Genomic DNA, 25,275 nt, shown 5'->3' on the forward strand with positions numbered 1-25,275 from the left:
TTAGATTATGAAAATTAATATAGGATTATCAAAATTAATACAAAAGTTAAGTTGACCTACTATGGCAAGTCAACTAAGCTGCAATACTCATGTGTTACAAAATTCTTGTCTATTTTTCTATTCTAGGATGTCTCAAAATATACATTTCATTCTAAATTTTTTATAATATTTTCAAAGTACCCTTTTAACATTGACTTGGTTAAACGAGTGCACTAATTACAAAGTACTCATTTGTGACAAAGGTGTATAATTTTTGAATAAGTAATACTATTAAGAAGTGCACTAATTACAAAGTACTCATTTGTGACAAAGGTGTATAATTTTTGAATAAGTAATACTATTAAGAAAACGTCCCGTGATAAGAGCCACCAGCTCTCATATTTTATCACTGTATTGAAAAAATATATTAAATGATTCATTTAACTTTCTACAATTTTTTTTCATAAAATAATTGGTTACCCATTCTTATTCTCTAGTTTTTATAAGAGAGTAAGTACTAGGCACAAGCTAATTCAGCTTACCTAACATAGTTTTTGGACAAGTAAATTAAATAGAGGTATTAAATAGTTCATTTGACTTTTGATTGGTCTCAAGAATATTGACTCTCTTAGTAACATTACTCATTCTGGACCAACATTATCTTTGAAATTGCATCTGCAAAGAGTTCATGGAAACTATAATAAGGTCTAACAAGTTAGAGTTTACTCTTGAAAAAGCTCGTGCCTATAAAATCCTTTGCTAATTCGGAATCCATGGGTGCTGAGTGATATCAAATTTCGCTAAAACTAATTATCATATCTCAGACTTTGAATGATATATCATTATTAGATTACAAAAATTAATGCATGATTACAAAAATTAATATACAACTTGAATTAATCGATAACTCTCTAATTACCGTCTAATGCTCTATTTGATAGGAAAGAAGAAAATTGAATGAAAGGGAGGGAAGAAAAGATTAATGAGACATTTTTAAAGAAGATATTGCATCATTCCCTCTTTAATTAACTATCACAGAGATTATCATATCTCAAACTTTGAAGGATATATCAGTTTTAGATTACGAAAATTAATGCATGGTTACAAAAATTAATATACAACTTGAATTAACCTAAGATAACTCTCTAAGTACCGTCTAATGCTTCATTTGGTAGAAAAGAAGAAAAATGAATAGAAGGGAGAGAAGAAGAGATGAATGAGACATCGAATATATTGTATTATTCCTTCTCTTTGTTTGGTTGAATGAAAGAGAAAAATATGTAATAATACTTTATTTTGTTTGTTAGGAGAGAAGAGAAGAGAGAAGAGAGTGTTAATTATAAAATAAAATTTGTAATTTAAAAACTTTTATAGCAACCTTATCTTTCTTCCTTCGCGTTTTCGGACCATATTTGAAGGGATAAAAATTTGTAAAAAGGGAATGATGACTCATCGATTATATTTTCTTTTCTCTTCTTACATTATTTTTACCAAACGATGAAAGTTTGATTTTTTCTTCCTTTCTATCAAACGGAGTATAAGAGAATAGACACAAGGGGACTCCACTTACCCAACAAAAAATTTTCTTAGCCAACATAACTTTTGAGATTAACAAGTGGATTCCATCATTTCATTTAACGGCTGAAAATCTCGTGGATACGCTATTTTGGGGGTATTGTAGACTTTCTATGTCCCCAGAGAAGTTTCATGGGAAACTACAATAAGGTCTAACGCATGTTAGACTTTACTCCTGAAAAAACTCGTGCCTCCGAATCCCATACCAATTCCATATATCCATGGGTGCTGACTGAGCCGCAGCCAAAAATACTTTATTCCACACCCAGATTGTGACCAATAGCTTAAAACCTCTGTTAGAAAATTCAGAAAAAAAACGAAAAGAAAAGTAAAAAGAATAAAATAGACTAATTATTAATTAATTAATCTAACTAAATTAAACACTGGTATTGTATAAAAGAGAATCATCAAAATTAAAATACTACTATCTTCAATTCAAGAGAAAGGAAAAGAAACTCCCTCATGACTCATGACTCATGACATAAAACCCTACTTCTAGAGAGAGAAAGGAAGACAGAAAAAAAAAAAAACGGAAAAGTAAAAAGAAAGTTAGAGAGAGAGAGAGAGAGAGAGAGAGAGAAGCAAGCTAGAGAGAGAGAGAAGATTTTAATATAGCTAGAGAGAGAGAGGGGAGGGGTGAAAATGAAAGCATTGCCGGCAAAGACGGGAAAGAGTGAGAAGGTGGTGGTGTTGTGTTTGAAGAAGAAGGAAGTGGTGTCTATGGAGATGCGAGCCACTGAGTCCAATAGGGAAGGAACCTTCTCTGTACTCTTCCTTTTCCTCCTTTACATTCTCATTCTCTTCGTTCTTTGATTTCCTTCTCTATACACATACATATATATATAGACAGAAACACAAACTTATATATTTAATCAGTGAATTTCGTTGATCTAGGGTTTTTCTGTAACCATTTTCCGGTTTAATTTGTCCCAAATCGGACAATTAGTTGTTCTTGTTGGTGGTGGTACTGGGTTTTAGGGTTTCGTTTGCTGTTAGAGCTTGTACTGTTTGATTTGAGGTGAATCGTATCAGAACTGGGTTTAGTTGTTGGTGTTCTTCTAGGTTTCAAACTCTGGATCTTGTTTTTCTGATGCTCGAATCGACCTTGGGATCTAAATTAGCTGATGTTGATGATTCTGGGATCGGTTAGCTGGGTTTAGGGTTTGAGAGTCTCGAGCTGTTTTTTAATTGCTGTGATAGATTCATCAGGGAAAAAAGGGAAAAAAAATACACTGTTCCTTTATTGTTGTTGTTTAGATTCATTGTGTTTCCATGTCTTTTTATAATTATACGATTCTATGTAAATAAAATCCATTTTGTGCGTAATTTTAGTGGTAGCAATCGGTTTCCTTTTTTTGCCATAGTTTGTATTGGAGGAGGAATTTCATTTCCTGTTTTATTTGTTTACCAAAAAGAAAAAAAAAAGAGGGAAAAAAAAGAAAAACCAAGCTCAAAATCACCCGTTTGAGTTTCGAATCCGAGACCCACCATTTTTCTTGTGGGTTTTGTAATTTCAATTTTTTTAATTGGGTCTTTGAATACCAGCAAGTCGGAGAATTTCAAAGCAGTAGTTTTTTGTTATTTTAGTTATAATTAGGAGGAGAAGAAGATTGACAAAATTTTTGTGTTGAGGAGAAGGAATTTGGTGGTTTAACTTGGTGGGTCATTGCTTTCTATGGGAATACCTGATAGGTCACTCATAGATTTGATTGAAAGAGTTTGGTCTTGGATTTATTGGGGAGCAAGCGATCTGTCTTCTTTGTCTGAGAAACTCCATATGGATGACAACATTTGCAAAGCGTGTTGTGAGTGTGAGATGAACTTTACAGTTACTTGCCTCAGGTATTACTGCCAAAGCTGTGGTCGAATGTTGTGTAGGAATTGTGCGAGGGGCTATGGCTCTTCGGTGATCGATGCATCAGGAGATATGGGAAGCATGACAGAGATTGGGATTCGTATAAAGTCTTGCCGGTTTTGTTCCCTTGGGAAGAAATATAGTGATAAAATCTACCCATCTGAGTCTCCCCGACAAAGCCCCGAACCACCCTCTTCGAGTTTCAGTGGCGAAAGATTTGATAGTTACTCTCCCCATGCTACCAGAAGCGGTATTACCTCATTTGCAGTTCACCCTTCTCCAGTATCGTCGATCCACTGCTCTTTCAACAGGTATGTAGTAAGGTAGTTTGGAGTTATGATTTCCCTAGGTTGCTAGATCTCTATCTTTTATACAATAGAATGATAGTATGAAGCTGTTAGTTACTGAATTCTTGTGTCTTTATCTTCATTCAAGTGTTCAGAAATCATATGAAAGTGAAACCATTCTGGTTTGCGTGCATTTGAATTAAATTCTGTTTTGTTTTGGTTTATTTTTGGCATTTAGATTTACTAAATTCTTTTCAGTTCGATTAAGTAACTTCATTTTTATCTTCTTAATGTCGCTGGGGTGATTTTGGAGACTGTTATATCATTGTTCATAAATCACCTATTTGTTTCTTCCACCTCGTTTGAGCTCACAAGTTAGAATCATTTCCATACCGGTTCCAACTTAGAGGAATCTTTTAATTTTCACATGATCTGGAAAAGCTCCATTAGTGTAACGAGAACCTGTTTTCTTGAGTGGATGAGGCACTAACAACTAACAATATGTTTACATTTGTAGGAGTGATGAGGAAGATGGAGAGGATTCCATGAAGCACTTTTTCAGCCCATCTAGTGAATACTGTCATGACACTTCAGATATAGATTCCAGTAGTGTTAGTGCTAGACATGAGTTCTATAGTTTTAAGTCAGTTGGATCAAGTCCTTCAGACAGCCCCTCTAGGATTCATATTACTTCCAATAGAGTTGGGCATTCTGTACAGAAGGAGCAAGGGGGAAGACCGATATCTCCGAACGATGGTCCCTTTGATCAAGAAGCTATGGCTGTTTTTAGAAGGCCAGAGATAGGGACTGAGGATCCAGATACTACTGATGATTGCGCTGATGATTTGTCAATATTTCGGGATCATTGTGATAAGTTGCAAAAGCCATTGGATTTTGAAAACAATGGGCTCATTTGGTTTCCTCCACCACCTGGTGATGAAGATGATGAAATAGAAAGCAATTTCTTTGCATCCGATGATGAGGATGATGATATTGGAGAGTCATGTTCAATGTTTTCTTCCAGTATCAGCCTTCCAAGCATCTTCCCTGCAAAGGAGAAACAGAGTGAGGGGCACAAGGAACCGCTGAGAGCTGTGGTGCAGGGCCATTTTAGGGCTCTTGTATCACAGCTGCTGCAAGGGGAGGGTATAAAGGTGGGTAAAGAAAACAGTGTGGAAGAATGGCTTGACATAATTACAACAATAGCTTGGCAAGCTGCCAATTTTGTGAAACCAGATACTAGCAGAGGAGGTAGCATGGATCCTGGTGATTATGTAAAGATCAAGTGTATAGCATCAGGCAATCCTAGTGAGAGGTACAATATGTTCAATTTCCCCCTTTATTGAGGTGCTCCATATTCATTTATACCATGTTTCTTTCTTGTGTACTGTATGCTACTATGCTTCCATATCACAAGTCTTAAAGTTGGGTGTTTGTTGTGTTTGCAGCACACTCATAAAAGGAGTAGTTTGTACAAAGAATATAAAACACAAGCGCATGACATCACAATACAAAAACCCTAGATTACTTCTGTTAGGAGGAGCACTCGAGTACCAGAGAGTTCCTAATCAGCTGTCATCTTTTGATACATTACTGCAGCAGGTTTCTTTTTAACTGTTTTACTTGTTCATCTTTATTATAAAATCAGATTGGTGGAATGAGTTTCTGAATTCTGCTTCCTGAACAGGAAATAGATCATCTGAAGATGATTGTGTCAAAGATAGAAACCCACCACACAAACGTGCTGCTAGTAGAAAAAAGTGTATCTTCATATGCCCAAGAGTATCTATTGGCAAAAGAGATCTCTTTAGTGTTGAATGTTAAGAGGCCATTATTGGAACGTATAGCCAGGTGCACTGGTGCTCTTATAACTCCATCAATTGATCATATTTCTACGACACGGCTGGGGCACTGTGAGCTCTTCCGCTTAGAGAGAATGACTGAAGACCTTGAGACTCAGTGCAAGAAGAAGCCATCCAAAACCTTGATGTTTTTTGAAGGTTGCCCCAGACGTTTGGGTTGCACGGTAATGCTTTTTTCTTTTCTTTCTTTTATTTTTTATTATTTATTTATTTATTAATTATTATTATTATTTATCTTCTTCGTATTCTTTAATAACCTATTATTTATTCCGGTTGTATTTGAAATTGAATATATCTGAGGTTCTGAAAAGTATGTTCCACAAGGATTGATGACATGGTTGCCATGCATCCATCATGTTTGATGCTTGCATTGGAATTGACTTCTTTGGTCTTTTGTAGAATTTCCTTTAACAAGGATGTATAAGTGGACATTTAGATATGTCTGGAGCCTTTGCCATAGAAATGTAGAGCAGGATGTTGTTAATGTTATGGATAAACCAAATAATATATTTTGGTTGGTTTTGGCCATTCTGCAATTCATAGGCATTCATATAATCATTACTTGTGATTCCCATACGTTTAAGCTATTATCTTTCTCCAGTTTCTCATCCCAGATAATATGCTCACCGTTTAAATTGGATAAATCTATTAATGGCATTCTCATGCCTGTGGCCTGTTTATTTACCACTCTTATGATATGTGCCTTCATTCATTGCTGCACCCATTTTATTTGCTATATGCTGCACTCATTGATCTTCTTCATACAAGTCTATAATCTATGATGTTGGTGCATCATATTTTATGAAATCTGAAATCCTTTCATTTCTTTTTTGAAGTATTTTCTAGTTATTGTTTCAGTTCTCCATGCAGAATCTGTTATCTGTCTTGAAGGCCATTTGGGTGTTAATCATGTCATTCTAGTGGGCTATACTAAATTGCCCAGGACACAAACATTTTACCTAATAAATGTATATGTTATGTTATATATCCTTTTTGGAAGTGTTACAAAAAATGAGAGCAGTATATTTTAGACCTTTCTTTGTCTACGTATTGGTTGATTTTGGTCAAATTTTGATGCTATGTTCTCATAATGGTTTTTGTCTAATTACAAACTGACTGCTGATTTGTTTGCTTGCGTATTTTTTTCCCCCTTTCCTTCTTAAACTCATGGCATTTTTCATTCTTATCTTTGGATACTCGATGTGTGCTTCCCCTTTCCCAAAGAAAGAGAAGATCATTGTCAAGAATTATTATCATACTTGTCATTTATCTACAAAGTTTGTTAACAATGTGAAGGGATTGTCAATATCTTTTAATGATGCGAACCCCCCTCCCAAAAAAAGAAAGAAAGAAAAAGGAAGTAAATAAAAAAAGGAAAAAGGTTAGTTTCTATGAGTATCTGTTTTAGAACTACAGCCGGTTATTGGGTTCTAGATAGTGTTGTGTTTTTTTAATCTTAATTGCATGGTGTTTTCGTTTATTATTTGGGTTTCTTTACCTATTGCATTATTGTCAACATACTTTAATGTATCCTGGAGAAACCCTAGAGGCTAGAAGACATCTAAAGAAACTTTTATTGGTCTGATCTTTTTGTAGGTCCTGCTGAAGGGCTCATGTCGTGAAGAACTAAAGAAAGTTAAACATGTTGTTCAATATGCAGTGTTTGCAGCCCATCATTTATCCCTGGAGACATCTTTCCTCGCCGATGAGGGTGCTAGTCTTCCTAAAATGAAAGTGAAACCTTCAATTGCTATACCAGAGAGAACAGCTGGTTGTGATGCCATTTCAGTTATCCTTGGTTCTGTTTCTCCCAACAATTACCAAGCAGCAGGTTACATGTCGGATATTAACGAAGGACCTGCGGTGTTCAATTTAAAACTTGGTGAACAGGAATCATTGTGTGATTATCAGAATCCTGGTCATTGTTCTTCTCATGACTCAATGAAGTATAGAGGTGAAAATGTACTCTCTGATGCATCATACAATGATCATTTAGTAGCTAATCTGGCTCTAGAGGATTTAAGTGTATCCACTGTACTTCATTCTGAGATAAGCAATGAATCCCAGCATGAAGTGCGGGAAACCCTGGGTCAAGAAGAGAGGCTACCAGGGGAAAGTTATACAAAAATAAAGCCTGAAAGGATTGATGAAATGGAAGCATCCAGTGAATATTATTCAGCTACGGACAGTCACCAGAGCATATTGGTATCCTTTTCTAGCCGTTGTGTGCTAAATGGATCTGTATGTGAACGCTCTCGTCTTCTGCGCATCAAGTTTTATGGCAGTTTTGATAAGCCACTCGGGAGGTATCTTCGCGATGACCTGTTTGATGAGGTAACTTCTTTTGGTTTTCTTTTGTTCTGTTCTTTAGATTGCTTTTATAGAAAATGGGTTTGATGAATTTAATTGCATGTTATATTGCCAGACATCTTCTTGTCGGTCTTGTAAAGAGCCAGCTGAAGCCCATGTCCTATGCTATACCCACCAGCAGGGAAATCTCACAATAAATGTTAGACGCATTCCCTCGGTGAAACTACCTGGGGAGCGTGATGGAAAGATCTGGATGTGGCACCGATGCCTCAGGTGTGCGCATATAGATGGAGTTCCTCCAGCAACCCGTAGAGTAGTCATGTCTGATGCTGCTTGGGGACTTTCTTTTGGAAAGTTTTTGGAACTTAGTTTTTCAAATCATGCAACTGCTAATCGTGTTGCAAGTTGTGGCCATTCTCTGCAAAGGGATTGTCTCCGTTATTATGGGTACATGCTATTCTTGGGATCTTCTTTCAATTTCTTATTGTTGCATGCAATAATGATGATTAATTGAAAAAATTCTAACTATGAATTGTGACGATGGCGATCATTGTGTGTGTGTGTGTGTGTGTGTATTTGCCTTAACAGGTTTGGGAGTATGGTTGCGTTCTTCCGCTATTCTCCCATTGAGATTCTTTCTGTTCATTTGCCTCCTTCGGTGCTCGAGTTCAATGGCCATCTTCAACAGAAGTGGATAAGAAAAGAGGCATCAGAGGTACTATATAATATTTAAAATTGCCATTCTCTGCAATCTTGGATTCATGTTTAGCACAGATTATCCTTATATATATATATACAGAATTGTTCTCTTGCTCCCTGGTGTGCAAGAAAATGTATGCACACCTGAAGTAGTAACCGTTAGATTCTATTTGGCAGTTAAAAAGGTAGTTTATGTTTTTATATCCAACGGTGATGATTTAATTCGTGTATAAATTCCTTGCACACCAGTGAGTAGGTCAACAGTCCTATATATATATATATATATATATATTTATATAAATTATCTAGATAACTTCTGCGAATAACCATGTAGTAACGTTCTACCTTTCACTCAGCTGCTGACTAAGACGGAGGCCTTGTATGCGGAGATATCAGATGTACTAGATGGCATTGAACAGAAATGTACATCTTTTGGCCATGAACCATCTGATACAAGTGAGTTACATAGCCACATTGTGGAGTTGAAAGACCTGCTTGTAAAAGAGAGAAATGATTACAATGTAAGCCTCAACTTGATACTCGAGCCGATTTCCATATTTAATTGTTTGAATACAGTTCTTGATTGGTATGGCACATTGTACTTATAATTTTTTATCTTTAATTTTCCGAAAAAATAGTGATATATTTTTTTAGAAGGTTGTGTTTTTGTTATCATTTTTTCAAGTAATGCGTCCATATAGTTCTGAACAATTTCCATCATTTTGAACAGGATTTGCTTCAACCAGGTAGGGAAGAGAGACCACAATTGGGTCAGACAGCAGTCGACATTCTTGAACTTAATCGCTTGAGACACTCCCTACTAATAGGTTCGCATGTTTGGGATCGTCGCATTTATTCATTGGACTCTCTCCTCAAAACAAGCTGTTCTAATTCCAAGTTTACGCCGGTTGCTTTATCTGATGCTGAGCTGAAAGAGTGGAAAAGTGATCCATTACTTAAGGATGGCAGCTTTGACTTCAGTCACGAGTTTCCCAGGAATGATATGCAATTAGAGCAGAAGGAGAACCCTAACTTGTCACCTTCCGAGTCTGTTGTTCCGGAAGACTCCATGTTAACCTTAAGCCATCGTTCCAGAGAGGAGGAATTATACTCTGATGGGGATATTACAGTCAACAAGACATCCTTGGAAAGGATCCCCTCTGCTGCATCCAATCTGTCAGATAAAATAGATTCTGCGTGGACAGGTACTAATCAACCTTCCTTGAAGGCTCAGTTTCTTCGAAAACTGCAGTTGGATGGACCTGAAGCTGGTTCTGGAAGAGAAATGAATCAAAATGATAGTCCACCTTTTAAAAGGCTACTGTCACCGACTAGAGTGTATTCCTTCGATTCTGCAGTAAGACTTCAGGAAAGAATTAAGAAAGGATTGCCCCCCTCTTCCTTGCATTTATCGACTCTCAGATCTTTTCATGCTTCTGGAGACTACAGGAGCATGGTTAGAGATCCAGTACAGAGGTCTTATTCTCAAATGTCGACATGTGAGGCTCAAAAATTAAATTTTTCGCTCAATTCACCGTCATTTATCTCCTCTGCATCTCTTGTGCCTGAAGGGGCACGATTGCTGCTTCCACAGGCAGGTCAAAATAGTTTGGTCATTGCTGTTTATGACAGTGAACCCACCAGCATTATATCTTATGCCCTAAGTTGCAAGGAATACGAGGAGTACGTTACTGGTAAGCTCAGTAGGCATGGAGGCTGGAATGCTGGTGCCAACAAAGGCTCTTCTGTAGCTTCTAGCTTTTCATCATGTCAGTCTTTTGGGTCCATGGACTTGGATTATGTCCACTACAGAAGTTATGGATATGAAGATGCTTCTTCAACAACTGGAACAGTGTTTGCAGATCCCAAGAACTCTCCTCATCCAAGAATAACTTTTGAAGATGACTCATCAACTGCTGGGAGCAAAGTGAAGTTGTCTGTCACCTGTTATTTTGCAAAGCACTTTGATGCACTTAGAAAGAAATGCTGCCCTAGCAAAGTGGATTTTGTATGTTCCTTAAGCCGTTGCCGGAGATGGAGTGCACAAGGTGGAAAGAGCAATGTGTATTTTGCCAAGTCATTGGATGAGAGATTCATTATAAAACAAGTGACAAAGACTGAGTTGGAATCTTTTGAGGAATTTGCACCTGAGTACTTCAAATATTTGACAGATTCACTTGGTTCAGGAAGTCCAACGTGTCTTGCTAAAATTCTCGGTATTTATCAGGTTAGAGCTCTTTTATACAGCCTTGTGTGTAATGCCTTTTTTGTATGCGTCAGCGAATGTGTTGAATGAAAATATATTTTGGCTGGGGAGGGATAAGGTGTCGAATGTTGAATGAAAATATAATGTATTCTTGTGATCTTGTCTAATAATATATTGGTTAATTGTCAGGTCACTGTCAAGCACCTGAAAGGTGGCAAGGAAACAAAAATGGATTTGATGATCATGGAGAATCTATTCTTCAAAAGAAATATCTCAAGGGTTTATGATCTTAAGGGCTCTTCACGATCTCGCTACAACTCGGATACTACAGGGGCAAACAAAGTACTGCTTGATATGAATCTTTTAGAAGCACTACGAACAGATCCCATATTTCTTGGAAGCAAGGCAAAGAGAAGCCTAGAGAGAGCTGTTTGGAATGATACATCCTTTTTAGCAGTAAGTTGTTTTAGCAATCTAATCATTGCATCAAGATTTTGAATCCAACTTCATTCCTGAAAGCCCAAACCCACTTAGGAGGTCTTAAGGGCTAGCCCAGTGCACGAGGCTCCCCCCACTTAGTAGACCTACAAAATTTATTACTCTGTATTTTTGTATTTGATAAATTTACGTAGGATTGCCGAGGACTGTGGTCTTCTGATTCTTAATGATCACTGTTAATCTTTCTTGCTTTTGTGCAGTCTGTTGATGTAATGGACTATTCTTTGTTGGTCGGGGTGGATGAGGAGCGCAAGGAGCTAGTGTTGGGGATCATTGATTTCATGAGACAATACACTTGGGACAAGCATTTGGAGACATGGGTGAAGGCTTCTGGCATACTTGGCGGTCGGAAGAATGCTCCCCCAACCATTATTTCTCCAAAACAATACAAGAGAAGATTCCGAAAAGCGATGACAACCTATTTTCTTACGGTACCCGATCAATGGACATTTTGAACCTGCATTGTTGCATTTTTTTCCCCGAACATTGTTAATTAATAAGGAAAAGGGAGGAAAATATAGAAGAGAGAAATGGGGAGCTATATAAGATATCCCTTTCTCAATTATTTTGTACATGGTTATTGGGGGAGAAGAGGTTTATATAAAAAGGAGGGAACGAAGTTCCTTGGGAAATTCCTTTGTACTTTTTGTACATGTACACAAGCTTTCCTTGGAAAGAAGTAGTTTCTTTGAGTCGCTTGGACTACAAATAGACATTTACTATTATTAATATTAATTTTATTTTTCTTCTCCATTAAGGTTACTATTAAATTATATATATATATATATATATATATATATATATATATATATATATATATATTGTTGTGAAGAGGAGAAAGTATAAATAAAAGGGAGGTTGCTTTAAGGGGGAAAAAGGACACTATCCAAATCATGGGAAGGTGAAATGAACTCTTATTTTTTATTTTGAAGGATGAAAAAGGAATTGTTGCACATTTATTGTTCTCTGGGTTCAACCTAGCTCTATTTCTACTACATGTACAAATGTGACTAAAAGCACATCAATTGCTAAGAACTAATTCAATATGGTAAAATGTAGAGAGTGACTGAGTGAGAACTTGATTTCTCTATTTGCTGTTATGAGGCCAAAGCTAACTGGATCTCTCCATCGTTGGTTGGTAGAAAATCCCCTCGCTTCTGCATATAATAAAATCAACAAAAGAAAGAAAATCAAAGTAAATTTATAATACTAAAAGAAACTACATTTATTGTGTAAGACACTTTTGTCTTACGAAAATTTTACAAGAGTTTGTTTTTAAAAATTTATCTCAGAGTCATTGATTCGAAATAAAGAAATCGATTTTTTACATGCACAGAAAATACTGCGTGCATTTTATTATCTCTAAATTACGTCGCAATGACGGATTCTGTGCACTAGGTTTGCCTTCTCTGTATATAAAAGTGGATAGTGAGGTAGGAGAGGTCTTTGACGGAGGATGTACACAATAGGTACTGGGAATTGCACTGCAATATCTGTTCTAAAGTCAAAAGCTTCGTCTAGTCTAATTGGGTTAGGTGTTTGGATTCAGGAACAAATCAATCCTAACAGGACCAATCAATCTTTTTTATTATTTTTTTAAAAGGAAAAGAATAAAAAAAAAAAGTAATTTTTAAAAGCCGGTCCGCCTTAAGAAAGGAAGCCAATTCAATAACCTCTGCTTCATGAGGCGTGTTCTCCACTATATATATATATTTTTAATTGGTACTTACACACTGTCTCCATTGAAGTTCGAATTTCTAATTTTCTTTTAAAAAATAAAAGCCTTGTACCGTTAGGCCACTTGCCTATCTGTAACCCTCCACTATATTATTTTATATCTCACGCTTCAAATTTTTTTTTTTTTTTAAAGGATATTCCATAATAAATATCCCCATATTGTACAAGTTTTCCACAACTAAACTGCACTCGTAGTATTCACGAGTACTTACGCTTTATTAAAAGTCAATGTTAGATTCATTAAAGCTACCCATTTTTCAGCCCACCAACTTACCGCAATGTCTGCTACCCATTTTTTGGTCCACCAACGTACCGCAATGTCTTCCATCCACATTATTATTAAAATAATAATAATAAAAAAAGGAAAAATTACATATAAATGGAGTCAAAGTTCCATATTTACTTAGAGACTGAGTCAAAGTTCCATATTTCTCTAAAATGGATTACTGAGGTGGCACATGGTTTTTTACTGTTTAGAAAATTGTGGTGCCTAAAATGCCCTTCTCTAACAAAAAAGTAGTACCTTCAGTGCAAAAAAGTAGTACCTTCAGTTCAAAAAAATAGTATCTTCGGAGAAAAAGTAGTACCTTCGCGGGTGTTTAAAAAACATGGTACCTGGATACCAAAAAGTAGTACTTTCAGTTCAAAAAAGTAGTACCTTCGAAGAAAAAATAATACCTTCGCGGAAGGGTATTTTAGGCACCACAATTTCTAAACAGTAAAAAACTATGTGCCACCTCAGTAATCCATTTTAGAGAAATATGAAACTTTGACTCAGCCTCTAAGTAAATATGAAATTTTGACTCCATTTATATGTAATTTTCTCAAAAAAAAAAGTCAAACTCACGAGACATGGCACAAAAATTGGATGAGTGTCTCACAAGAAAGAATTACATACCTCACGCGCCTTAAAACCATCCCTAACCCCTCCATGACCAGCCTTCCAACGCACTTGTTGGTGCAACAACGAGCCCAACTCACCACCATCGGGTGGTGCACCACCACTCACACCCCCAGCCGCCGCCGCCCTCCTATTCGCCACACAAAGCTCCATAATCTTCTCGGCTGCCTCGCCCTCGTCTTTGCTCTGCATCATTAACTTAGCCACCTCCGCCTTCGGCAGTCTCATTTTCACCCTCGTCGCCCTCTCTTTCGACTCCCCCACCACAATGCCGCTCGGTCTCATGACCGAGAGGTCCGAAGCCGATCTCCGAGACAGCATCAGGCTCTCGAGCCGGTCCTTGGCGCTCATATTTATCCCGGACCGGACTCTTCTTGGAGCCTTCTCCTCCGGAAACTTTGGCAGCTCCACCAAGAAATAGAGCCTTTTGGGCTTGAGCTCTTGGTGAGCCTCTAATGGCATTGCCCTAACACCAAAATGCTTAACTGCCTCTGATTCTAACAGGACGTGGCCCGGGTAGTCCTTCACCACCTCCCCGGCTTGGACGGGAGTCTTCAACTTGAACGTCTCGCCGGTTATCTTCATCACTTTTGCACTCTTTTTCCCTCCTAAAGTGTTGCCCATTAGGGTTTCTTGTGCTGTATTTTGGCAAGAAACAAAATGATCTCTTCTTGGTTAATATTCAGTATGAGTTCACATGACATGGTAGGTACAAGTTCAATTAGAGATACAGTTTATGGGTAGTTGTTGTTTGGGGTCAAAGAAAGACTGTGAATTTGAAAATTGGCTCCCTCTTTGACAAAAGAGAAAAGTATGTGACCCTAGCTCTCTCATTATCAATCTAAACAAAATTTTTGTTTTTTATTTATTATTATTTTTTAAAAAAACAAGAGAGGGTTGTTGCATTTATTCTAAAAAATAAATTATTATCTTTATTTATTACTTTTCAAATTTTGTAATTACGAACTATTTTTGTATTTGTGATTAGACCATATCAGTAGTCAATACAGATGACATACTCACGGGTAGGGATGACAATTTGTCCCATGGGGACGGGTACTCGTCCCGGGTTTGGGAATGAGGTGAAAAGATCTACCGTTTAAACAATTTTGAGCGTGAACGGGGCGGGGGTTTCTAAACGTTTGTGGGGATAGAGGAGTTGTCTTTTTTGTTTTGTTTTTCTTTTGCCATATCAATCTAAACTAACCAAACCTGTTGTTTTTCTTCAATTTTTGACATATTGTGTTGTTAAGGTGGGGACCATGATTGTTTCAAGCTCTTCAAAGTTTTGTGATATGTGAGAGGCATGATTACATTAATCAGATTAAATTACTTGTCTGTATTTTCTATATATGAAAATGACATGCGATAATCACGGTGTGAATTCAAAACTTGTGAACACATATATTCCATTCACGATCACGTGGGAGATTTGACTTTGACGTTAAAATTGGAAATGATCAGATTTCACGGTGACATGAAAATTATTTTTGATATGCCAAATAGTTTATAAAGTTTTATGTTGCGATTGACTTGCATGAATATAACCGAATGAAATAATTATTTTAATTATTTTTTTTTTTGTTTGGTATGCAATTTTAAGTTGAGATGGCTATTTCATTAGAAAGAAAATTTATTTCAAAGAATAAAAATCCATTTCACAAGTAAATGTATGAAATTACCATTTGATTCCCAAATAAATTTTTTTTTTTAATTTCTTTTAATAAAAATTAAGTTTTTAAAAAATCCTTATGTTTCAAGTTCAAAAACCACCACCGCCATCTCCATTACCTTCTGCAACCGTCATTGCCATTCCTAGCACTGTTGCCGCCTTCAACCACCACACCGTCGTCGCCTCCACCACCACCGTCTTCCATCACTGCCATTGTTTTTCACCACTGCCACCTTCGACCATTGCCACCTCTACGGCCTTACACCACCGTAATTGCCACCACCACCGTCTTCATTTCCGCCATCACCACCGTTTTCATTTCCGCCACCACCATAGCTTTCCACCTTCATTGCCTTCCACCACTGCCACTTCCACCACCACCCTTGTCACTGCCACCGCCACCACTATCGCGGCCTTCCACCACCACACCACTACAGCCGCCTTCTATTGTCTTCCACTACCACCATTGTCATCTCCACCGCCACTGCCACTGCCACTGCCACTGCCACTGCCACTGCCACTGTCACCACCACCGAGTTACAAAAAAGGCTGCACATATTCCACTTCACATTCTACTGCAATACAAACTGTGATATGGATTCCCATTTGCTCTGCTCATATTTTCGGGAAGATTCTTTCCTGTTGAAGATGATCATTTTTTCTGGAAAACTCATTCCCTTTCTCCAAGCAACCCTATCTTGTAACCAAGTTAAGAACACATTGAAAATTTTTGGAACTAACGCTCCTGTTTGTTTCGATGTAAAATAATTTTTTTGGAATTTTTTTTCCTTTTTTAGGTAAAAATATTTTTTTATTTTTACTTTTTCCGTATTTAGCAAAGGTCAAGGTTGAGGTTGAGGTTGAGGTTGAGGTAGAGGTCGAGTTTATTAGGCAGAACGTGCAAAAATAACTTGTCGAAAATTGATGGGTAAGCTATTTTTGTTAGATTTTAATATATATATTTTTGTAAATATTTTATAACAATCAAACGATAGAAAATAAAAAATATTTTATATCCAAACAAACACATCATGGTTTCGGGTTGTGATTGTCATGGTGTTTCCTTGAAACAGCTTCTCTTTTCTTTCTTTTCACAAATCGGACTGCACTAACTTGCGACACTGCTTACCAACCAAGTTTCTGTATTAGCTTGGCTGAGTTTCAATGGGAAATTTTGTTTTGAGCATGCAAAATTCACAAAGCAATGGAAAGTAAGTACTTAAACCTATGAAAATTGAAAGAAAAGGTTGAAGTTATAATGTTAATCTGTACGTTCGGGTGACCCAGTCGTTAAGAGGTTTCAGAGGGCGAATCGTAAACTCGAATGTCCTGAGTTCGATTCACATTATACAAATGATATATATAATCGACGAGTAATTGCATGTATCCAAAATTTATTACTTTACAATCTTAAGTCCAAAAATTTCGTAGTTAGAAGGCTCCGTTTTCAAAAAATTAATTATAATTCAGTTGGACTGATCAGTCAATAGTGGCATGAACCTTGAGGTCATGTCTTATACATTGATCAACACCAAATTAAAGGGACATATTCTAGACGACAAATACCACTACTAATGGCAATATATATATATATATATATAATATGCATGTCACATGTAACATCTATTACATTGGGAATGAAATAGTTACAATAACATTATGTCAAGAATGCAACATTCTAATGTAATGATGTGGAATGTGATACGTTATTAATGTATTCTCCTAATTGGTGAAGCGTTTATTACATTTTCCATATAATAGGTGATGGGAGGGATTTATATGCCCTGGCATAGCAAATTTTTATTTGGATTATAGTGACATATGTTTATGATATTTCTGAAATATTTATGCATTATACAATTGGTAAATTCAATGTATTATGTTTCGATTCATTATAGAATTGATAGTGTCCACTTGATTACAAGAGATATTTATATATGTATGTGATGGCGATCAATACATGAATATAAATAGTTATCATAAATTGTTCATAGTCGGTAATTATGGATGGACTCATAATTAATTAAGACTTGAACTGGATCCGTGTTAGGTTGAGATATATTGCGAGAGCCGTCATATACAATTGCTCCCTATCACCGTCATGGCATTTGACTCTTAAGCGTGAGAGAAGTATAGACTCTTTTATTAATTAGTAATTACTTTGATTTGTTCGGCGGAATTTTCGGAATCCTTAGACCGACACTTTGGGTAATTATGTAATTAATAGTTAGAGGGTTGTATTTTCAATATTTGCATCATTGCTACTTGCATTTATTTTGTATTGATTATGGTCGATCACAAAGTAAATTCGAAGGCCTTCGTGTGTTTTTAGACAAAATGATTTATTATATATTTATGTATCTAAATTATTATTTTTGTCAAACAAATGTTTTATTGTGATCAAGCCAGAAATAATCAATGGTATCAAAATAAATATATTAATTAAGTAGTCGGATTGATAGCTTTATTTATCCGATAACTAATTATGCATAGAGGGGTCAAAGTGCAATATTGACTTAGAGGTTATTTATTATTTAATTGGAGTTCAATTAATTTATTTTAGTGGAGTAGAAATTAATTTATGAATTAATTGAATTGGGTCTAAGGATCGGGCCAATTATTAATTCATTGTAGCCAATAAAATAATAAGCCCAAATGATTCTCACTCATAACCCAACTTGATATTGGAATCCTATTAGATTTGAGACATGTGAATTAAAGATTGAAAATGATTTATTGTTTCATTTTCTTTATCTTTATGTTGCCTATATATATACATGGTTTATGTATATTTTAGGGGTGATTTTTAGTAGAAGGAAAAATGAATATATTTTCTCTCTCTAGAAAATTAGGGTTAATGTTCTCATCTAATGGAGGCTCCCACAAGCCTAGTTTTCCAAGGTCATTCATGGAGGCTTATGAGTGATTCCTAAAGGCAAAACAATTACCAAGAAGATGGAGATCCAAGGAGAAGGCATCTTACTAAGGGGTTTATAATAAGTGAGAACATTCACTTTAGAGGAAAGATTTAAAGATTTACTCAGACATTTGATGTAAGGATTTAATCTGTTAATTGAATGATACATCATGTTTTATTTTTGCATAAAACTTGTCTCTATGTGATGAATCAAGATCTGTGAATGAAAATCCCTTGAAAAGTTTTAAAACTAGCACGTTTCCCAATACTAACAAGATGATAGTTCAGGTAAGATTCATTCCTCTCACATCGAAGAATAGCCCGACCTACTGTGTCACATCCTCACAAGAGAAGCCGAATATTCTGGCTCGACTAGGTTCCCATCACTACCTTACACGTGGCGCTCATCCAAGCATGGACTTCAATTCGCCAAAATGGAGAAAGTGTTTTTGCAACAACCAGAATCCAACACTTTGCTTTTAGGCTTTAGCTTTATTTTCTTATCTTTAGATTTAGCTTAATTTCATGTCAGTTCATTTTCAAACTTGTTACACTTAGGGCCCGTTTACTAACGCTTTCACTTTCTTACTTTTACTTTCTTCAAAAGTAAAATTATACTTTTCACTTCTAAAGTTGAAATATAAAGTAAAATTATGTTTATTAATTCGTTATGCTTTCAATATTTTTAAAGTAAGAAATTAAAAAGTAAGTTTAATAATTATATAATTTTGATTTTGCTTTCTATTTAACCATTAATGTTATATATATATATATATATATATATATATATATATATATATATATATATATCATCATCATCATCATCATTGCTGCAATCCTAGGGTTTCTTGATCGGGATTTCTTGATCGGTCAAATATCATGCCGTACCTCTCTATTCTGGAAACTTGAAAGTTCATGAAGAATTGCTTTCCAATCCTAGGGTTATACAAATTAAGAGTATTTGGTTTCTAAACCTGCGTCTCGCCTTTATAGACATAGGTCTCTCTCCCTCTTTTTGGGTCTATCTATGCTCCAATCTTTGTCAATTGTCTGGCCCAAGTCTCTCTGGTCAATAGAGACTATTTCAACCCTTTCGAAAATTCTCTTTCATAAGTCTTCATTCTGGACTGAAGAATTGCCTTGCAATTGACGCCGGAATGGACCACCACCAGGCATGGGAAGAAATTCTGGACTGAAGAATTGCCTTGCAATTGAAGCCTGAATTGCCTTGCAATTGATGGTGGGTTTTGCAAGTGTTTGTAGAGAGAGAAAGAGAGACATAGGAGGGAGGCGTTCTAACATAAACCAAAGAAGATTTCGGATGTGGCGATGGTGGAGGTGGTTGTCGGCCATGGCAATGGTGGTGGTGGTTGTCGACGGCGAGGGTCTGCCCTTTAGGGAATTTTTTTTTTTTTTTTTTTTTCTTCTTCTTCTGTGACTGGTTGATGGATTTGGGTATTATATTGTTGATGGTGTGTATGAGAGAGGAGAGATTGGTGCTTCAATCCAATTTTGAATACAGAGAAAGAGTGATTGGGGCTTGATCCAATATCGAATACAGAGAAACTGAAGCTACATCATCGTCTTCTTCGGCATCGTCGTCTTCGTCCAGATAGACAGAGAGCGATACTGATAGAGAGAGAGTGTGGTGGCTGGGTGGTGTCTTCCATCGTCGTCGGTGGTTAGTGTCTTCCATTGTTGCCGGTTGGTGGGATGAAATGATGATGATACAGAGGGAGAGGGAGAGGAGAGGATGATGGGTGATGCTTGGCTGGGTCAATGAATGCTACAGTAACATAAAGTATTTCTGTGTACAGTGGAGAGAATAGAGAAAGTAACAAATCTTTACTTTCTCTTTCCTTCATTAAATGTGAAAGTACTTTCTAAAAGCTGAAAAGTAAAATCATCTTGATAAACATAATTTGTACTTTTACTTTATATTTTTAAAACAGGAATGATTCCTGTTAATAAACAGGCCCTTAGTGTAGCTTTTCTCTACTTTAATTAAATGTTACTTCTCTTTAATTTCATATCAGCTCTAATTGGTGTATGTTCATTTCTTTACTTTTATCGAATCATTACACTTCAAAATTTTGATAGAATTCTCACAGTAAGATCGAAGCAAAATGGCCAAAAGACCTAAATACCCTTTATTGAGCCTAACACTCTTAACAAACAACACTGAGCAATAGCCAAAAAGAAAATATAATGAGCATCCCATTACTCCCTATAAATTTTTTGAATAGCCAACCACAAGGACCAAAATTTTCCCATGAAAACTTCACCACCACCAGTAAAAGAAGCTTTTTGTATACATCATTCTCAGACCTTAAGCATATAGAGATTGACACAACAAATATATCAAACAGGGAAGTAATGGTATGAGTAAGTTCTCTTGCTTTTCAATATGTGTCAAACATTTTGATAATATATATACATTTCATGCAACAAATATATCAAACAGGAAAGCTAGTTCAACAAAAGCCAGATCAAATGAATTTTTTGCACACTAATAAAGAAGGAATAAATGGAGAGAAAGCGGTGAGAATGACTTTGTTTTCTCACGCTTATATCCTCAGTTCTCAGGCGCAAAAAAAATCGTGTAAAATTAATTGTGAGATAAAAATCAAAGAAGCAAATGATGAATTCTTCAATGCTGCAACCAATTAGAGTTGCTGCAGATTTCGCAGAAGCTCCAGCAAGGACGTAGCCTTCCTCTTGGCTCTCTCCGTGCCACTTTTAGCAAGTTCCATCAGGGGTATAACGGCACCAAGCCTACTTATACAAGCAAGATTCTCAGTGTTTCTCTTGCACAAGGAAAGTAAAATGGCAGCAGCATTTTCTTTGTTGCGGGGAAGACCGGTCCTCACAAGATCTATTAAGACTGGTATTGTGCTAGCTTTTACAATCACGATCTTAGCCTCTTGGTGGCTGGCAAGAACTGACAGTATAGTCAGAGCTTCATCCACCATAACACTGCTTGAATCTGTGAGCATCTCCAATAATGCTGAAATAATCCCGGCCCTCACAGCCCGGCCCTTGTTTCCCTGATAAATACACAAATTGAACAGTGCTGTCGCAGCATCCTTCTTCCCTCTCGCGCTTCCATTCTGAAGCAAATCTACCAAAGCCGGGATGGCGCCTGATGCACCAATTATTATTTTGTTTTCATCTGCAAGTGACAAGCTAAAAAAGGTTGCTGCCGCATTTTCTCTTGCTTCCATGCTTCCAACCCTGAGCACTTGCACAATAGAAGGAACAGCACCAGCAAGCATGATGAGACCCTTGTTATTTTCGAATATTGAGAGATTGAGAATGGAGGTGACGGCATTTTCTTGGGTTAAACCATCATCTGCTGTTAATAGATGAACCAGAATTGGAATAGCACCTGCTTCTGCTATTAGTATCCTATTATCTGTACTTCTTTTGGATAATGATCGAATTTCAGCCACGGCAGCCCTGCGTTCCTCAACGGATGGGCTTGAGAGCTTCCGGACAAGTGCCTCAATGGTTGCTACGTCCCCACTAACATCACAGAGTGATCCGTCAGTCTTTTTTATCCTTCCATTTGTTAATGCCATTGGTTGCTCAATATTGTGTATTGCACACCACTGGGAAATTAGACTTCTCAACACATAGTTTGGGGTCAAAGTGAGATTTTGGAGTCTTTGCTGAGTTTTGGGGCATGTTGTATTATCGCAATCTATCCATCTCTGAATGTAAGATCTCTCATAAGTCTGCAGAATCAACAGAAAGATAATGAAGTCAAGAATAATGTAAGGATTTTGAGATACCAGAAAGAGATGATAAAAATATTAAATTGCATATGAATGTCGGAGGATACCTGTCCTGTTGCCACAATAACAGGATCCCTCATAAGTTCTAGAGATATAGGGCAGAGAAAATCAACAGGAATTACAGGAGAATCAGGTTTCTTATTCTCATCTAGACCATTGCTGGCTGAAATTACTCTGCCAGCATCAACATTTCTCGGCCTTTCTGATTCATTAATCATCTGATCAACACAATCACCAGTCGAAGCATTGCCTTTTGGAATAGTGTCCACCATTACTTTAACTTCATGGTCAATAATACCTGCATTCTCTATATGCAAGCTTCCGATCATCCTACTGCCAGATTGTGCCAGATCAATTTCTTTGTCCAGTGGCTGAGATAAGGCACGTGATAGTATTGTTGAACTAAGAGGCCCACCATATTTTTCTGTGGCTCTTCTCAACTGTGCCCTTACCAGTTCAACCTGGGAAGGAAAAAGAGAATAATGTGGGCAAATTAAGTCAAGTCAAGAACACAACACACATGATGCAACTCAAATCCTACCTGTTCCTGAACTTCCTCTGAGATGTTAAAATGGTCATATGGTAAGCTTCCCAATGCTTTCTCTAACTTCCATGTCACACATTGAAATTGAAAGGCGATTTTCTTGGCAGCTCCATCCTTAAAACAAGAATTAGGAATTCTTTGAGAATGAGCACGATGAATTTTATCAATAGTTACTTTAGTTTATGATTAACATGACAATTGAAGCGTATGTTGTTCGAGGGTAACAACTAGACAAAAAACTAGACGGTATACCTACATCACTCTCTCCAAGGTAGGAGCGTAAATTTTCTATTAATGTAGCATCTGTTAACATTTGAATAGTACCAAAATGCAACATTTAATGATAAACAAGAGGCATACATCTTTAAGATGATGATTGAAAATGCTTCAACAGAACAAACTATATGCCTGCCAAACAAACATACTTTTTGTTCACAAAAACCCAAACATTGAACTTTATTCAACTGATTGTCAAAAATCACAGTGCCATTAATTATCCTGTTGGCACAGCCATGGCCTAAGAAGTACTGCAGGAGGCATTCAGATATTTATTGCTGGTTCATAAAATATTTTTCTTCCTCAGAAAAAAAAGATGTGTATTGCACAATGTACTTATCATAAGATTATAACAAGTCTGTTGGGATAGTTTTGTCATATTCAATATAAATCAGCTAATGCATCAGTGGTTATGATTAATTTGATTCGAGCTGAAGGTACATTTCATAGAAGAAAGACAAAAGGAATATGAGTTGAGATTGTGAAAAGGGACAAGGATCCTTTGGGCTTAAACAAGGACATGGATTTACAAAGAACTAAGTCAACTAACAAGATAAAATAAATCCCAATAGCGAAACCCAAGTAGAATTGAGAATGGCTTGTTGATTTGAGAAAAATCAAGTTAATATGTTGTTGGGGTCCCGGTTAACATATAATTTAAGACCTTTATCATAACTAATCATTAACAAAGTCTATGGTATTGTGAAATGATCCAACCTATCCCAACAACACTGCTTCTTGATGAATGATCAGGTTGTAATGGGTCATTTTCAACAAATCCCTAGGTTAAAACTAAACTCCAATCTGCATAACAACCAGTTCTTTTCTCATCCAACTTACATAGAGAAGATTGAAGACGAAGCCTAGCTAGAAAAATCATGATTTCTACACCAATCGACCCCAACATAAAAATACATGAATAAATGGTTTATGGACTCTTTTTCCACAACCAGAAACAATTGATCTTAATGAATAACAATTGAGGTGTTAGTGTGTTACAATGTTGAACTAAATTAAGAACAGTGGATAAGATCATCAATTACCCAATCAAACAATCCCAACAACTTGCACATTGCAATTAAATTGAGAATGACAATGTCAAAACTACACCTAAAACCTATTCTCATCATATTCAATGAACTAATTGTGTTAGTCATATACTAATTGTCATAGAATTATTACAAACTAACGATATTAGTATCAATAATTTCACAATATAAAGTAACCAATTAATCTATGTCCTTCAAATTCAGGAACAAAAATGTAAATATCCATACACACATATACATATATATGCTTATGAGACTTACAGATGAGATCTGGGAATTGAAGTTGCCGGCGGCGGAGAGGAGTCGCTTAGCGGCCTGAAGCGCCACCGTGAGATCAGAAAGGGAAGTAGATCTAGACGACGAAGAGGTGGAAGCATCGAGCGGCCTGAGATCTCCAAAGAAATCCCTGATCTCTTCGAGCAGGTGAGCTAGAAGCGCGACCCTCCGCGAGAGATCCGTACAGTCCCTCTTGAAGGCACCGCCAAATCCGCCGCTGGACATCCCTACGACTTCCCGGACGAGGCGGAGTGGTGCTCGAGTCACCTCGCCGCCGACATTGGCGTCTCCGTCCGCCATGGCTGGTGGTGGTACTTTCTCTCTCTATATCTATATATGTGTGTATATCTCTACTCTAAATGGAGGACTGGGCTAAATAAGACGTTGAGACTTTCATAAATAATTTGAGACTTGGATAAATAAGTTACTATTTATTGATTTATTGATATATATATATATATATATGTGTAAAATATATAGTAATTGTAGAGAGAGAAAGAGTGCTTTTAGAGAGAGGGGGAAGGGGGAAGGGGGAAGGGGGAAGGAAAGAAAGCGAGATGCTCGAAACGATGTAAGAAAAGTATACATTAGCATAAATTAAAAAATGAAAGAGAGAAGAAAACAAAGTAATACAGTTGGATTTGGAATATTGTGAATTGGATAACATAACAACTCACGCCCTTTTTCTTTTTCTTTTTTTATTTTTTTAAGTAGCTATAAGGTTTTTTGGGCTGTAAAGAGCTATCTAATGACCCATACCTTGCATTTTATTGGCAATGTCCAATTATTACAAAGTTGTATATTATATTATATTATATATATGTACACACACAAT

The 25,275-nt window shown here is 36.6% G+C and overlaps 3 protein-coding genes across 3 annotated transcripts; 1 reads left to right on the forward strand and 2 right to left on the reverse strand.

The window, feature by feature from the left end:
- Positions 1-1,812: 1,812 nt before the first annotated feature.
- LOC132295364 (putative 1-phosphatidylinositol-3-phosphate 5-kinase FAB1C) lies at positions 1,813-12,022 on the forward strand. Its single transcript, XM_059793596.1, has 11 exons — positions 1,813-3,720; positions 4,214-5,011; positions 5,145-5,298; positions 5,384-5,722; positions 7,155-7,892; positions 7,984-8,315; positions 8,457-8,583; positions 8,924-9,088; positions 9,298-10,794; positions 10,963-11,229; positions 11,472-12,022. Exons 1-11 carry the CDS (start codon positions 3,230-3,232, stop codon positions 11,724-11,726), a joined length of 5,163 nt encoding a protein of 1,720 aa, XP_059649579.1. The 5' UTR covers positions 1,813-3,229; the 3' UTR covers positions 11,727-12,022.
- Positions 12,023-13,680: 1,658 nt separating this feature from the next.
- LOC132287834 (uncharacterized protein At1g66480-like) lies at positions 13,681-14,542 on the reverse strand. Its single transcript, XM_059789827.1, has one exon. The coding sequence runs from the start codon at positions 14,531-14,533 to the stop codon at positions 13,886-13,888; it is 648 nt and encodes a 215-aa protein (XP_059645810.1). The 5' UTR covers positions 14,534-14,542; the 3' UTR covers positions 13,681-13,885.
- Positions 14,543-20,872: 6,330 nt separating this feature from the next.
- LOC132295365 (U-box domain-containing protein 11-like) lies at positions 20,873-24,974 on the reverse strand. Its single transcript, XM_059793597.1, has 4 exons — positions 24,426-24,974; positions 22,837-22,953; positions 22,343-22,756; positions 20,873-22,235 (listed from the first exon to the last, which is right to left on the reverse strand). The coding sequence occupies exons 1-4, from the start codon at positions 24,738-24,740 to the stop codon at positions 21,165-21,167; spliced, it is 1,917 nt and encodes a 638-aa protein (XP_059649580.1). The 5' UTR covers positions 24,741-24,974; the 3' UTR covers positions 20,873-21,164.
- Positions 24,975-25,275: the final 301 nt, after the last annotated feature.

The sequence above is a fragment of the Cornus florida genome, unplaced genomic scaffold (assembly GCF_030987335.1).
Source record: "Cornus florida cultivar Cherokee Brave unplaced genomic scaffold, ASM3098733v1 CherokeeBrave_3.0.0_Hap2_Chr02, whole genome shotgun sequence".
Taxonomy (NCBI): Eukaryota; Viridiplantae; Streptophyta; class Magnoliopsida; order Cornales; family Cornaceae; genus Cornus; species Cornus florida.